Here is a 15,120-nt window from a genome sequence, read left to right as displayed (position 1 = left end):
TTTCATAATTTGAAAGAAAATCTCATTATATTCAACACCTTCTTTCTGTGCATAGCCTTTTACAACCAAACGTGTATTAAACTGATTACCGGCAGTCTCAGGTGACCCATCTTTCTTCTTATAAAACTATTTACAACCAATGGCTCTCTTGCCTTTAGGTAACTTCACGTGATCCCAAGTACGATTCTTCTGAAGAGATTATATTTTTTCATCCATGGTTTCACTCCACCTGCTATTGTCACTATCATGTGTAGCTTTCTTAAACGTGGACGACTTTTGGCTTGTGGCAGCTAATGCATAAGTCATCATGTCCTCAAAACAATACCTCACCGCTGGCTTTTTTATTCTCTTTTCCTTTTCAAGTTGACGCTCTTCCTTAGTAGCGTAGGTTCAATGACCTCCTCATGGTCAACATCTTCCTCCACTCTCTCACAGAGAATTTCTTGCACATATGTGAGAGTATTTTCTGGAGTTGTCAACTCTACCTCAACTGCATCACTATTGCTGCGATTTTTCTTTTCTGCGCCCCTCTGAATGTTCTTTAACATGGCAGACACGTCAAATTTAACATAACAACTGACAATAAAATTAGACGACTTATGATCTGAGCATCACAGTCTATAACCCTTAACCCTACACGTATAACCAAGGAAAATACACTTCTTTGATCTTAGACTCAACTTATCATCTTTCAGATGAACATAAGCAGGACAACCAAAAAGTCTTAATTGAGAATAAGCGACAAGTTTACTAGACCATACATTTTGTGGTGTTTTGTAATTGATTGTTATAGACAGTGACATGTTGACGAGGTAACATGTCGTATTGACCACCTATGTCCAAAAGTCCTTTGACGAACCAACATTACTCAACATGTTGTCAGCCTTTTCTAGGAGTGTCATGTTCATACGCTTAGCAACTCCATTATGTTGCGGCATCTTCGACGTAGTGAAGTACTTGACTTTCTTTCCAATATGTCTTTCGACCATAGCTTTCCAATGTTTGAATGTGTTAAATGCATCTATATTTTTCTTCAATATATAAATCCACACATTCTTTGAGAAATCATCTATAAAGGAAATGAAGGATAAAGATCCACCTTTTGATTCAACTGATGCATGCTCCATACATCTGAATGAATATTGTCAAGAATGTCTTTTGTGGTATGTTCTGACGTGCGAAACTGCATCCTACACTGTTTACCATAAACACAGTGCTCACAGAAGTCCAACTAATACTTATTCACATCATTGATTAATTGGTGTTTGCTAAGTTCTATCAAAGCTCTCATGTGGCCCAATCACATATGCCACAATTGAGTCAAGTCAGAATCACCATCATCAGTTACAGAAATTGATGCTCTATCTGTGATAGTATTCCCAAGTAGCACATATAAATTCAGTATGATCTTTTTGTCTTTCATCACAATCAGAGCATCCTTAAGAATCTTGAGAACTCCACCTTCTCCAACAAATTTATAGCCATTGGAGTCTAAGGTACCCAAAGAAATAAGATTATTCTTAAAATCTGGAACGTGTCTAACATTAGTCAAGGTTCTAATAACTCCATCATACATCTTGATAATAATTGTCTCAATACCAATGGTCTTCCAAGCTGCATCATTCCCATCAGAACTGATCCACCATCAATTCTCTTATATGTGATGAACTAATCCCGATGAGGGCACATATGATATGAATAACCTGAATCAAGAACTCATGAATTTTTAGAGTTTTCACAATTTCTCGAGACCGACAACACATTATTTGTTCCACTTACTGAGCTTCCATCAACTATATTGGTTGTTTTAAAAGCTCGTCTTTCTTTCTCTTTGAGTTTCTAACCTTCATTCTTAACATGCCACTTTTTCTTGCAGTAATTACAATAAATATTACTTTTTCCTGATTTAGATTTGGATATGGACCAACCATTTTCATGTCTTTTTCTACTTCTCTCACCAGATCTCCCTCTAGCCATTAAATCATCTTCATGTAGCTGAACATTAGCATGTTTCTTCCTTAAATCATTACAGAGAAGAGTCGAAGTCACATCCTTTATCTCTATGGTATCCTTTCCATAAAGCAATGTTGTGACGAGATGTTCATATAAATGAAAGAGTGAGGATAACAAAATTATAGCTTTATCCTCATCATCTATTTTAACACCAATATTCAATAATCCACAAATAATTTTATTAAAGTAATTAAGGTGTTCATAGATCTATGTACTTTCATTTATCTGCAGGGTGTATAATTTTTGCTTCAGAAACAATCGATTTGTGAGGGACTTCATCATATACAAACTCTCAAGCTTCGCCCAAAGACCTGATGTTGAATCATCATTGAGGTATTAAATAACACTTCACTCGATAAGCACAATCAAATATTGTTCATAGCCGTTAGATCTAAGTCTTCCCAATCCTCATCAAAACATAGATTTAGGTTTATTCGACTTTCCTTTCATAGCTTTATGTAAACCTTGTTGCACTAGCAGATCTCAAACATTGATTTGCCAAATTCCAAAATTATTTTTGCATCAAATTTCTCCACCTCGAACTTTGTATTCGAAACTTTTCTTGTCATACCGAAATCCTCAAACTTGGCCTCTAATACCACTTATTGTGCACGGAAGTTCTAAACCCGATGGGTTGATTTTTGACAAGTAAAGTGCAAGAAAAGAGAATCGACAAAAACAAACAACAAAATGAAGCAGGAAATAAACAACAGAAAAATAAGACTAGGATTTACATAGTTCGTCAAAGATGTGACTATATCCACTAGCAAAGACGTCAATATTTTTTACTAAAGCAATGAAAGAAAAATTACAAAACAACCTACTTGAGAGAACCAGTGACTCAATCTCCCATAAAGCTTCTTCTTTACAATTTTCTCTCTCTGCAAAAACCCCCAAAAGTTTCTCTCTATTTTTCTGGATCTTTATCACTCTTTAAATAACCCATTATATAGAAAACGAAAACCCTACAGAGGTGGTACGTGTTCTCTATCTTTTTCTATAAAGTTAGGAAACTTAATTTTATCTCTATCTACTTGTGGCTCTCAGGCTCCATCCTAATATAAGTAGGACTTATCCATAAACTCAAATAAATATAAAACCTAAATTAAAGGAAATCAATCCTTTGAAATTAGGGATTCAAGAATTCAAGATAAATATCAACAGAAAACAACAAACAATTCATCCAGAGGATCCTAAGAGAAGTAATTTGTAAGATCAAGAATAGTAAATCCGAAAACTATGTTTGTTTCACCAAAGGATACAAATGAAAGAACCGTACATAGAAGATGGGTAGTTGAACTCCAAAGCCCTCTTAAGTGATACATGGATCACGTAGTGAGCAATATTATTAACATAGAAAAGAGAGAGTATACAGTAATAAGACCAATGCATTTCTCATCCAATGTATTTTCATTCTTCACCTGTAAATACAACAATAAGTGGGACCTGCTCAAACCCCTAGTGAATTTAGGGGAAAAAAAAGAAAAAGAAAGATATGTTAGACAATGGCACCCAAGTTTTGCCAATAGCTTCTTGGGTGCCTTCTCAAGATATATGATAAGCACAAATGCAACCTAATGGCTCATTTGGAAGCACCATTTTTTTTGCAGTAACATTATAACTCCCTTGCACTTGCACAAAAAGGGTTGTTAGCCATCTTGCATGCCATTATTCACAGCGAAACTTAAGAATAGAACCATGCTTATCAGCAAAAATACGACTGCTACACAGCATTCTGCACTTACATATTAAAAACTAAAAAAACCTCTTTTGTCTAACAGGCCTTGGAGGACCGAACCCCCCTATGTGGCAAAATACAGGGATGACTTGTGGCTAGGGGTGAAAGGCCAACCAAAATCGGATATAGCTGGTTTTTTGGAAAATCTATTTCAATAGAGCATATAATGTTGATGGCCTGATGTAGAGCACTCAATGGGCTAGGGTGGCCCCCCAAAACCCTTGACCAAGCCAAGGGAAATTCCGAAGACAGACCGAGATCGTTTGTACAGACAAAGTCTTTGGATGCTAAGATCCAAAGTCGAGAGGGAAACAGCCCAGATCGTACACTAAGGTCCCTTAGCAATCACCTAGTGGAAAAGGAAGTGATCGAGCGATACAATTAGGAGATGGGCTTGGAAGCAGCCATCTTCTGAAGAAAGCATAATAGCTCACCGGTCTAGCTCCATGGCACCGAAAATGTATCAGGGCTCAAGTGATTCACCAAAGCGACGGGACCTTGAAAGCATTTTCAAGTGTCAGTAGCGGGACGTTCTGTCAATCGGAGAAGGTTTTTGGTGACAATTCAAATCTTAGATAACTTTCATAAAGAAGAAAAGAACCAACACCAAAACAAGAGTGCAATGTATGAGCTTTTTGAGTCCCATTGAATCCGTATTTCATATGGGGCTAAGGCATATGCCTAACAAAGACCTCACAAAAGGTTCCCAAGTTTAGCTTCAAAGCTGTCGCACTTGCCAAAACTAATATCGACGTCTCGAAACCGCTCCGTCATGAGTGAACGCGCCCGCACCTATTGAGGAATTATGGGCGTTTGAAAATATGGATTGGTGGGGCGGTTGATCTCGTGTCAGATGGTCAGATCACTTATCAAGATCAGTCTAGAAAAGGGTTTAAACAATTGGTGTAGGATTGGAACCGGCCGATCTCGATTGGGAATTAGTCAGGCCAATCCAAATCCTGTAAAATATTGAGAACCGGCTAGTTCCCCCACGAATCCACTGTTTCCAATAGTTTTGGCCAGTTTGACGTAACGGGGCGGTTCTATCATAGAACCAGTTAAAACCGACCCCTTTTTTTACTTTTTATTTTTTTAATTACTGGAACCAACCAGTTCCAGCCAGTTCTTTGACAAAATTAGAACCGGTCAGAATCGACCCCATTTATTTTTTTAAAAAATTATTCAATTTTTTATTCGGTAAACCGGATCACCAATCCACTAATCAGGATTGGAAATCCTAAGGAGCGATCCTGATCACCGAATCGTTTTTTGAAAACCTCGGTCTAGAATGGTGATCAAGAAAACAATGAAATTTTTTTTGGAAGCGGTTTATATTAGTATTGACTAAAATACTTAAGAAAATATTTAATATATATATATAAATATATATATATATATATATATATATATATATATATATATATATATATATATAAACATGGGATCTATGGGGGACTAGGCCATTTCCGATTTCATTTAGTGGGGTCCAATCCCCTCTCGAAACGGGGTGATCCCAATCCCGATTGCAATTTTTCAAAACTACTTTAAGTTGAACCGAGAGATTGGGAGAGCATAAAGCATATGCCTCGCATATTTGGAGAGACTTCTCCTGATTAGGATCAATATGTTCAATTGTTCAACTTGCTATCTCGAATGTTTACACCCAATGATATAATGATGTCATTTCACAATAAAGCTTTTGGAAGCTCATGTTCCGGTAGTATGTTGGTCATTATTTCTCATGTGAAATATTGCTTTATTATTTGTGTCATTTCCATCCCTATTCGATGTGTTTCATTGCAAAGTTATTTATTAAATATAAATAAATAAAATAATATAAGATATTGGATTAAGATCTGAAGTTCAAGAACTAACTTATGACATTGTGACTAAAGCCATTCCATCCATCTATTCAACTTAGATGGGTAATGACATGGGTCACACGTGTTAATGGCGCTACATGTAAAGGTTTCATTTTTCTAATATGTACCAATAGTATGAATTTATTAGAGAATAGGTAAGTCTTAAAATTCTTATGGAAATAGAAAACATAGTTACAGCACTTAAAAAAAAAAAGCTAAAACCCACCTCCACCTCAACAATTATAGATAAATATCAGAATAGATTTCAGGCATTAAAAATAGTGCATGCCATAGCACATCATCAAGATCCTCCATTTTAAAATCTATGTTATTTTTTGAGCTTCAAATTTCATAATCAAGGCTGATAATAAGTTTTCAAGCCATCACAAAAGCGTTGTCAATAACTTAAATTCATTTTGTGGTGGGGTTTTGATGGCTTTAATTTTCATCATAAACCCTAAGCCTTACTTAAATCACACCTATTTACGCCATCACATGGTTTCCGATACCAAAACTATAATTTATGGTGGGATTATGATGTGAAATTTTACTTTTAACCGACAATATGCTAACCACAGCCTTGTTTAATACCATTAAAAAGTAAACATACTACTCAAAATCCATCTAGAAAAATACAATTCCCATGCTACAAAATTTCAAAAATTGTTCATCTTCAGCTTGACAATTATAGATCTGAGAAAATAATAATAATTTCAAACCCTAAATATGGTGTCTTGTAACATGCTATCAACATCACCCATTGTCAAGTGTGCACAGATCAATCACATATGCACCTGTTTTTAGCACCAAATTTTATAACTACGATTGAAAATAAGTTTTGAAACCATTATAGGGGTTCAAGCCTCAGAACTGCATTTTTCAGTGGTATTTTGACACGCGATTTTTCTTTTTATGAAGCCTAGCGAAATTGATGCTCCCAGTAGTCCCATTTATTTTGAGTGAAAGATCGATTCGGGCAAGGTTCCAATGTTTATATTGTTCTAAACTCAAGACTGGAAAACAAGAGTAGCGGTTGAAGCATATCATTTCTAAAGTGCTCTTTCGGGTTAAAAAGATGAGTATTGCAATTCGGACGCTAGTTGTCCAAATTGCTTACACTCGTCTTTTACTTTTTGAGTTTAGATATTAAAATCTGAGTTAAGATTGACGGTTAAGAAATATCAAAGAGAGCATACGTTCAATATTTTGGATTGATATTCTAGAAAAATGGAAAGATCGAAGAAGATGTCGCACATAGAATTAGAGGACGGTGGGTGAAGAAGAGGAGATGCGCAACTGGAGTTTTATGTGATCGCTGCTTACTAGTGAAGCTTAAGGACAAATTCTATATGACAGTTGTAAAACCAGTTTTGCTTCTATGGGGCAAAATGTTGGGCGGTCAAAAAACAACATACCCATAGAATAAGTGTATCTAATATGAGGGCGTTGAGATGATTGAATGACAATATAATAAGGGATAGAATTCGAAATGGATGGCCATGTGTTGTGCAGGCCTAGTACAACATTTGTTATGACTTATGAGGTGCAAGTTAATTCAAGTGGAAGGATAAAAAAGACAAAGAGTATGTCCAAAAGAACATTCTTAAAAGTAGTGAGAAAAGATATGAAGACTTATAGTCTCACTTAACGTATGACTCTTAATAAAGCAGAATGACGAACCGGATTCGTGTAGCCTACCCCAATAAGTTGAGAAAAGAAATTGATGATGATGAGATATTAGAATCTGAATCACTATTTCATTTTAAAAAATGATTTAGACATCTAATGACTAAACCATCGTTCAACTAAAAAAATAAAAGAAAAATATCAGCGAAAGCGTTGAAACCCTTTACAAAATCATTATATGGTCAAATTATTTTTATTAAAATTTGATGGGCTCCTTTTTCTTTCTCATCTCACTTGAGTACCCTCAAAAAAAAAAAATCTTAAATTGCCCTTTCTATATCATGGGAATAAGAAACAATTTAGGGTATTTTAATAATTTGATCACCTAAAAAACTTCAAATAAATGATTAAAAGACCTTTAATTGATCCTCGTTACAAATAAAAATTACACACCTCAGTATCATTAACAATGAATACTAATCATTTGATACATTTCACCCTCAAGAATCCTACCGTGGCCGAGATCGACGGTTTCTCGGTAACTGCGTATTGAATCCGATGTCAGAGAGAGAAGAGGACTTGGAAGATAAATCATAAATAAATGCCTTTGTCTAATGCAGTCGCACGCACGTGCGTCACAGCCTGCGTATGGTTGTATGAATAAGAGAGAGACGGGGAGAGTCAGTGCGGTCCTAGGGCGGCAATAACACAATGGGAAGGGAAACATATAAAGGAAAATTGTTTTACACGGGCTGGACCGTATGACTACATGTACGGTCTAACAAATCTAAAGCATCCATTTTAAAAATGGATGCAAGTGATGTTCCATTTAAAAACAATAGAAACTAACTTTTCAAATGTTTTCTTATTAGATTTGTTATTTTTAATTTTTAAAATTTATTTATTTTTTCATATTTATGATCCTTATGTTAGAGATTCCGTACCCTTAAAAATTAAGTCCAAAAATCTATCTCAAAAATAAATTTATTAATAGGCATACGTGGCCCCGTAGAAATTAGTTCCATATATAAGGGATACGGTTTCTGTAAGTCCACTTAGTTTCTACGTACCTCTTTATAATTTGTTTTTCGAAATGGAATTTAATTTTAATTTGTAAGATATTTTTACTATAGATTATTAATTTATAAAAATAAATAAATTTTAAAAATTAAAAATAATTTATTTGAAAAATATTTAAAAAGTTTTTTTTATTTTTTCTTTCAAAAAATATTGTTTATAGGGTAGATCTACACTTTCTTTAGCGGATGGTGAAGATCTCCAAGACCGCATAGTAACGGTGCGGGCTTCGACCGACCAAACAGTTATCCATATATAAGTCTTTGCGGCATGTTCAAGCCCTTCTCTCTCTCTGAAGCATTTTCAAAGAAACACGCAAAGGGGAAGGCAGCTCTCTCTCTAAGCCTAAGGGAGCCATGCCCGCGTTCACGTGCAATGCTTGCAACACTGAGTTCGAAGACGACGCTCAGCAGAAGATCCATTACAAATCTGAATGGCACCGTTACAATCTCAAAAGAAAGGTCGGTTCTGATCATCTCATAATTTCTCATAATTTTGGATGTATTTTCTTTTATTCAAAAGATGAGTGGTCCTTGAAATTTTTTTATCATAATGGATGTATTTTCCAGATGAGCGGTACTTGAATTGATATTTCCTCTGATATTGTATGCTCTCTACTGTAATGGTTGGGTTTAATGGAAGTGTTTGTAATAGGAAGATGGGTTAATATGTTTCATAAAACGGATTAGGGTTTCTATGGTTGGGTTTAATGGAGTTCTTTGTGATAGGAAGATGGGGTTAATATGTTTCATGAAACAGATTGCGGTTTAATAGTGCAAATGCGGTTGATGTAGGAGAGATGGAAGGAAGAAATATTTAAAATAAAAATAATAGCAAAGGGTACCTCTTTCAGGGTCTGCAAGGAATCCACACTAAAGATCTCTTCACAAATTCTCCAACACAAATTCTTTCTTCAAAAGATAGCCATCTTCTCCAAGACGGAGCTCCTCTCTTTAAATACAAGAATTTAAGTTACTCAAAAACCCTAGAAAGCTCCTATGAAATGCCATCCTTTCCATTTAATCCTAACCACCCATTATTAACATAAAAATAAATGATTGACCCTGAACAAAATAAAAAATAACAACTAGAAACTACCTCAAGAAATGGATCAAAATATGGAGATGGAGGCATAAATGTATACATCTTAAACTCAGCCATCATCATTTATGGGTAATCTTAAATTCAACCATCCTTTCATCGTTTATGGGTTTGTGAAATTGTGATTGACATTGTCCTCCTCAAAATCCCTTGCCAGAAATATGTTTTTCCACCTATTTTCACATGATAATGCAAATATTGTTTGCGATTCTATGTTCCATCTCTTTTTCTAGTGATTGAAGGGTTAGATCATTGGACTCTTCCTTTGGAAGTTGGTTAGGAATGAAATACTCAAAATCCAATGCCTTGCCTGAAATATGATTTTCCACATATTTTTCACATGGAGAGGAAGGTCGATATCAGGAATGTTATATCTTCCTCTTTTTCTAGTAATTGAAGGGTTAGATCATTGAACTCTTCACTAAACATTGCCATTGGAAGTTGGTTAGGAATGAGATGCAAGTCACTTGTTGCCTTGATCTCCAATGCTAGTCTCTAGATCCATTCACGTCGAAACTGAGCGACCTCCTGCTTGAGCTCTTCTAATCTATCAGCTATCTTTTAATCTATCAGCCAAGGGCATGATTTTTCTACTTTCTCCACTAGGGCTCTTCTACTGCTCTATCAACTAAACTATGGGCATGAGTTTTTCTACTTTCTCCACTAGGGCTTGAACTGCTTGAATCAACAACTTTAACCCTTCGAGGGATGCATCCCTCTCTTTTGGAAGCCATCGTAGCCCGAGGGATGCATCTCTCTCCTTTCAAGCCATCGTAACATGCTCTGATACCAATTGATACAGCTCTAAAGCCATCGTAATCCGCTTTGACACCAATTGATGTGGGGAAGATGGGGCGAAGAAATAATTAAAATAAAAAACTAACAAATGGTGAGAGAATATACCATCTCTCAGGTTCGCAAGGGGTTGGATTGGGTCTGCAAGGGAATCCAACCCCATCCCAAAACAAATTCTTTCTTCACAAGATAACCATCTTCTCCAAGAGGGAGCTCCTCTCTTTAAATACAAGAATTTAAGTAACTCAAAAATCCTAAAAAACTCTTACGAAATCCTAGCCGTCCATTCCATTTAAGCCTAACCACCCCCACCCATTATTAACTTAAAAAGTAAATGATTGACTCTACCCCTAACAAAATAAGAATAGGAAAATAAAAATTAGCGACTAAAAATGCAACCCTTAATTAAAATACATAAAAAAAAAAACAAATTAGATCATCCCATGCCTGCGTCTGGGTTCCTCTTTTTAATATTATGAGGCTTAAATTTGACGAAGTTTAGTGACATACATGTAAAGGATCTTTTGTGTTCTGATTTTTTGTAATGAAAATATTGGGCATACAAATAAGTACTTTTCTTCAAAAATTCATGAATGGTATATAACATGGCACAATAAAATATACTTAAAAGGCAGTGAAAATAAATGAAGAATTTCTTGATGAATGTACCAATTCATCTAGAAAGTGCAATCATTTTGATAATTGCATTTCCCCATATACTATTCCCTTTGTGAATAATCAAGAATTTCCCGTGTCTGTTTGAAATTGAGGATCATGTGATTTCTTCTTGAATAGTAGAATCCATGGCTTGTGCTAGGAAAGATGCATTGGGAAATGCGTTACACCGGTTGAGTGTATGAAATCGCTTATATCAATTTCTCTTGTTGCAAATTAGGTGCGACTTTATTATATATGCTAAATGATCTTTATATGTGTTGAAAACATGTTCAATTTTGAATGTTTTATTGCGTACAGGGAAACATCTTTGAGTAACTATTGCAGTCATCATCTCAGATCGAGGTTAATCTTGAAGTATAAACAATTAGCCACTATTGAATGGCATGTTCTGTAGTTTACTTATGCATTAATGGTCTAATTGTCTCAAAAGACAAAGCCTAGATTGTGGATCCTTGTGCAATACTTGATGTTTCTGTATAGTTGTGAAATAAAATTAAATTCACACCCACAAAAACCAAAAGTTTTTTGATAGTCATGAAAATCAAATTCAGAAGAAATTGGACTCGAACAGGCATACATGAAAAGATGTGTTGATTACTGGATTCAGTTATATCCCAGTTAATAAGAAATTGCATGTACTAAGAGATTATAGCGTCAAGAGATTCACAGACTGCTCTAGCTACTCCCAGTCTAAAGTTACAGTTATCAAAAAATGGAATTTATACAATGTAGTCATGGGCTGTGCTTGAAATTGCTCTCTGTTTTACCAGGTTGCTGGAATACCAGGAGTAACCGAAGCATTGTTTCAAGCTCGACTATCGGCCCTTGCGGAAGAGAGGACAAGATTGGATCAAACGCGTATGATATATAGTTGTGCTCTTTGTGGAAAAGAGTATAGAAGCTCCAAAGCTCATGCTGAGCATCTCAAATCACGAAGCCATGCAAAGGCTTCTCAGACCACAAATGCTACAGTTTCAGGAATCACAGTTATTAGACCACTTCCTGATCGTGGGTCCAACAAATCCAGTCCTCTTAATAAGGAGCAAGACATGGATGAAGAGACTGAAGAAAGTGAAGAAGAATGGGAAGAGATTGATCCCAATGAAGTTGAGGAGGTGACACAGTCTCTTGAGAGTTTCGATGTGACTGATTCTGGAGATGGTGAAATTGGGGATTGGGATCCGTCTCGTTGCTTCATTTGTGATCTCAATCCAGATAAAACCGTAGAAAGTTGTGTGGAGCACATGCATAAGGCCCATGGTTTTTACATCCCTGATGCTGAGTACTTGAAGGATCCTCAGGGCCTCCTTAAATATGTTGGTCTTAAGGTATTCATGAGACTTTTGGTCTATTAATATTTTCTGAACTATTACTAGTAGTTGAGTTTTTATGCCTTGAATATAGCTATTTTATGTTGAGTAACCACAAAAAACATGATGCCTTGAATGTTTCAGGTGACTAGAGATTTCATGTGTTTGTATTGTGATGAGAGGCGGCAGCCCTTCCTTAGTTTGGAAGCAGTGAGGAAGCATATGATATCAAAAAGTCATTGTAAGCTGCCTTATGGAGAGGGAGGTGATGAAGAGGACACAGAGTTGGAAGAATTTTATGATTATAGCAGCAGGTAAACCTTAGAAAATATTCTCTTATCCAAAAAAAAGATGAAAATCTTACTGTCCATCATTTTAGATACCTGATTAAACTCAAATCACTCTTAATTTCTTGGTTGCAGTTGATGATTTTTTATGCATAAGAAAGTCTGTCTTAGGTTTGAGTGGCACATATTTCTATAATGAGTTATGTTTTACTTATTTTGCGGTAAGCAAGGGATTCAACTTGGTCTGGCCTTCCCATCAGCGTGCTGGTTGGCTTCCTTAAGTCCATATTTGTATCCCATCAACTCCAACCGTTATATGGGATGTGTAAATAGTCTTATCAAATTAACCGATCCTATAGGTGACCTGAAAGAGCCTCATGGGAAATAACCCACTTGAACAAACAGCAGAAAATGGATGTCGGAAAATCCCAATCTGCCCCCTCTGTATTCTTGGTTATTCTTTTCCTTAACTTTCAAATCACAGCTTTCTTTGTCAGATGTAATCCTTCTATTTTATTCTATCCCTCCCAGGCCCAAGTTCCATGCCAAGGTAATCTGTTCTCCACTGCTGTCTCTCCCCCCCCCAACAAAAAACCCCTCCCCCTAAAAAAACAAAAAAAGGAAAATGGAATTTTTCAAGCCAAGGTAATTCCTTCTCTTTTACTCCAACCACAATTCAGAGACTTGAGGGTCAACGTTCTCCACCCATGTGGCCTCTTTCAGGATAGGAACTGGGATTTGACTGCATAACTCTCTCTCTCTCTCTCTCTCTCTCTCTCTCTCTCTCTCTCTCTCACAGTGAAGATTGTACTGTTTAGGTGAGATGTTTAATGGCAGTTTTTCCATTATGTTCTTTCTTTTTGTGTTTTTTGATAACTGTGGATTGTCTTGTTCTCTGATAATTTTGAGCCAAAGAACCAAATGGTTTTTCTTTTTTCTTTTTTTGGGAAATCAAACAACCACGTGTTTCGTCTGACCTAAGTTGTGTAATCTCTTTGAAGCTTTCCAAAGGGGAGTGATAATCAAGTAGTGGCCTTGGATGAGAGCCATGGCAACATTGAGCTTGGATATGGAGGTGCTGAGCTTGTTATTACTAGAAAAACAGAGAATGGGAATTCGAGCAAGGCTCTTGGATCTCGTGAATTCCTTCGCTACTACCGCCAGAAGCCACGTCCAACTTCAGAAAGGGATGCTGCTCTTGCTCGAGCATTAGTTTCAAGGTGCTGCAACTTGCCTCTCTCTCTCTCTCTCTCTCTCTCTCTCTCTCTCTCTCTCTCTCTCTCAACTCTTGTAAAGTTTCAAAGTTTTGGTTTTTCAATATGTTGGAGCTCAAATTTTAGCTACAGTATAAAGCATTGGGATGCTCTATTACTCAATTCTGGACTGAGTTTGGCTTGATATGTTGCTTAATTGTTGCTGCGTTAATTTGGGTTCTTAAATTTTTGCTTTGTGATGGCAAAATTGTCCAAAATCCAAAATAGTGATTTTTTTTCCTTGTAGTTCAGTGGTACGTAGTTGTATTTTAGTTCTAGTGGTAAGAGGAAATGCATGGAATTGATGCTGATTCACATGTTAATGTTAGGCAGGTATCAGAACATGGGTGTGGTGACTGTGCAGTCAAAAGAACGAGTTTTGAGGATGAAGGTTTTGAAGGAGATGCACAGGTCAGGAGTTGAAGCCCTCCGTACAAGGGTTGGAATGAAGAATAATGTGATAAGAAATCTCCCCAAGAATGTTCCATATTGAGCTCTTTCATGTGAGTCTACGTCTCTCCTTAAGGTGTTAATAAGGAATAACATGATCAGGAATATCTTACATATTGAGCTCCTTCATGTGTCTCCCCCTCTCTATAGGTTTTATGTGACTGCAATTCAATCAAAAGGCCTTGCATGTGACACCCTCACCGTCTCTCTCTCGAGAGAGAGAGAGTTCTCATGGAAGCTACTCTCTCTCCCTCTCTCTGGGTGTATGTATTCTTTCATCTGTTATGAATTTCAGTCTGCCTTATGGTTTTCTTTTTCATTGTGGATTTTCCATTCTGGTATGTCTTCCGTATTAATTTCACAAATTGACTCTTACAACTGTAAGATGAAGCATTTCATTATTGATACGTAGTAGTAGCACAAAGGGTTGTTTACCTACTGTTATAGCCTCCCTCCCTGTGTTTTTGGCTGCAACATTTAGTCGACTCTTCTACTTGCATAATCGGTGTCATGTACAAAGACAATCAACTCCGCTGCACTCCACTGCACATAGAAGGATAATGGGTGTCAGGTTCAATTATCCAAAAAAATATGTTCGTGCAAAGCATCGGGTCCCTTTAGTTAACATGTGCACGCTTTCCTTAACATTTCTTTACCATTTCATCTTAGGTCATTAGAAAAGTACTCAATGCATTCATCTCAAAACTTGCAAGGGCAGTTAACTCCTCGAAAAACAAATAGCTAATCCCCAAAAGCAACAATAACCCACAAAGATGGATCTAAAAAGAGAAATTTATCAACCTACACTTAATTTGACCTATTTGGCATATTTTCTCTCTTTTATTTTAAACCATCTTTAGATCAAATTTCAATTAGCCTACATTTTACCCATACTTTTTCTTTTTTATTTTAAACCATCACTCTTTAGAT

General features: G+C 36.3%; 1 protein-coding gene across 4 annotated transcripts; it reads left to right on the top strand.

Moving 5' to 3' along the window:
* The first annotated feature begins 8,610 nt into the window (after positions 1-8,610).
* LOC18435545 (cytoplasmic 60S subunit biogenesis factor REI1 homolog 1) lies at positions 8,611-14,628 on the top strand. 4 transcript variants are annotated; one of them, XR_966707.3, is made up of 6 exons: positions 8,611-8,777; positions 11,661-12,218; positions 12,345-12,514; positions 13,489-13,707; positions 14,070-14,243; positions 14,341-14,628. XR_966707.3 is itself a non-coding variant. In XM_011625539.3 (6 exons), exons 1-5 carry the CDS (start codon positions 8,673-8,675, stop codon positions 14,231-14,233), a joined length of 1,212 nt encoding a protein of 403 aa, XP_011623841.2. In that variant the 5' UTR covers positions 8,611-8,672; the 3' UTR covers positions 14,234-14,243; positions 14,341-14,628. The 4 variants fall into 4 exon arrangements, 3 of the variants coding, with proteins under 3 accessions (XP_011623841.2, XP_006845651.2, XP_011623842.2); XM_011625539.3 differs by having other exon boundaries at positions 14,074-14,243; XM_006845588.4 differs by having other exon boundaries at positions 14,074-14,628.
* The last annotated feature ends 492 nt before the right edge of the window (positions 14,629-15,120 follow it).

Source organism: Amborella trichopoda, chromosome 12 (assembly GCF_054954075.1).
Source record: "Amborella trichopoda isolate Santa Cruz 75 chromosome 12, AtrichopodaSantaCruz75HAP2 v2.0, whole genome shotgun sequence".
In the NCBI taxonomy this organism is placed as follows: domain Eukaryota; kingdom Viridiplantae; phylum Streptophyta; class Magnoliopsida; order Amborellales; family Amborellaceae; genus Amborella; species Amborella trichopoda.
This window is presented reverse-complemented; position numbering and strand designations above follow the sequence as displayed.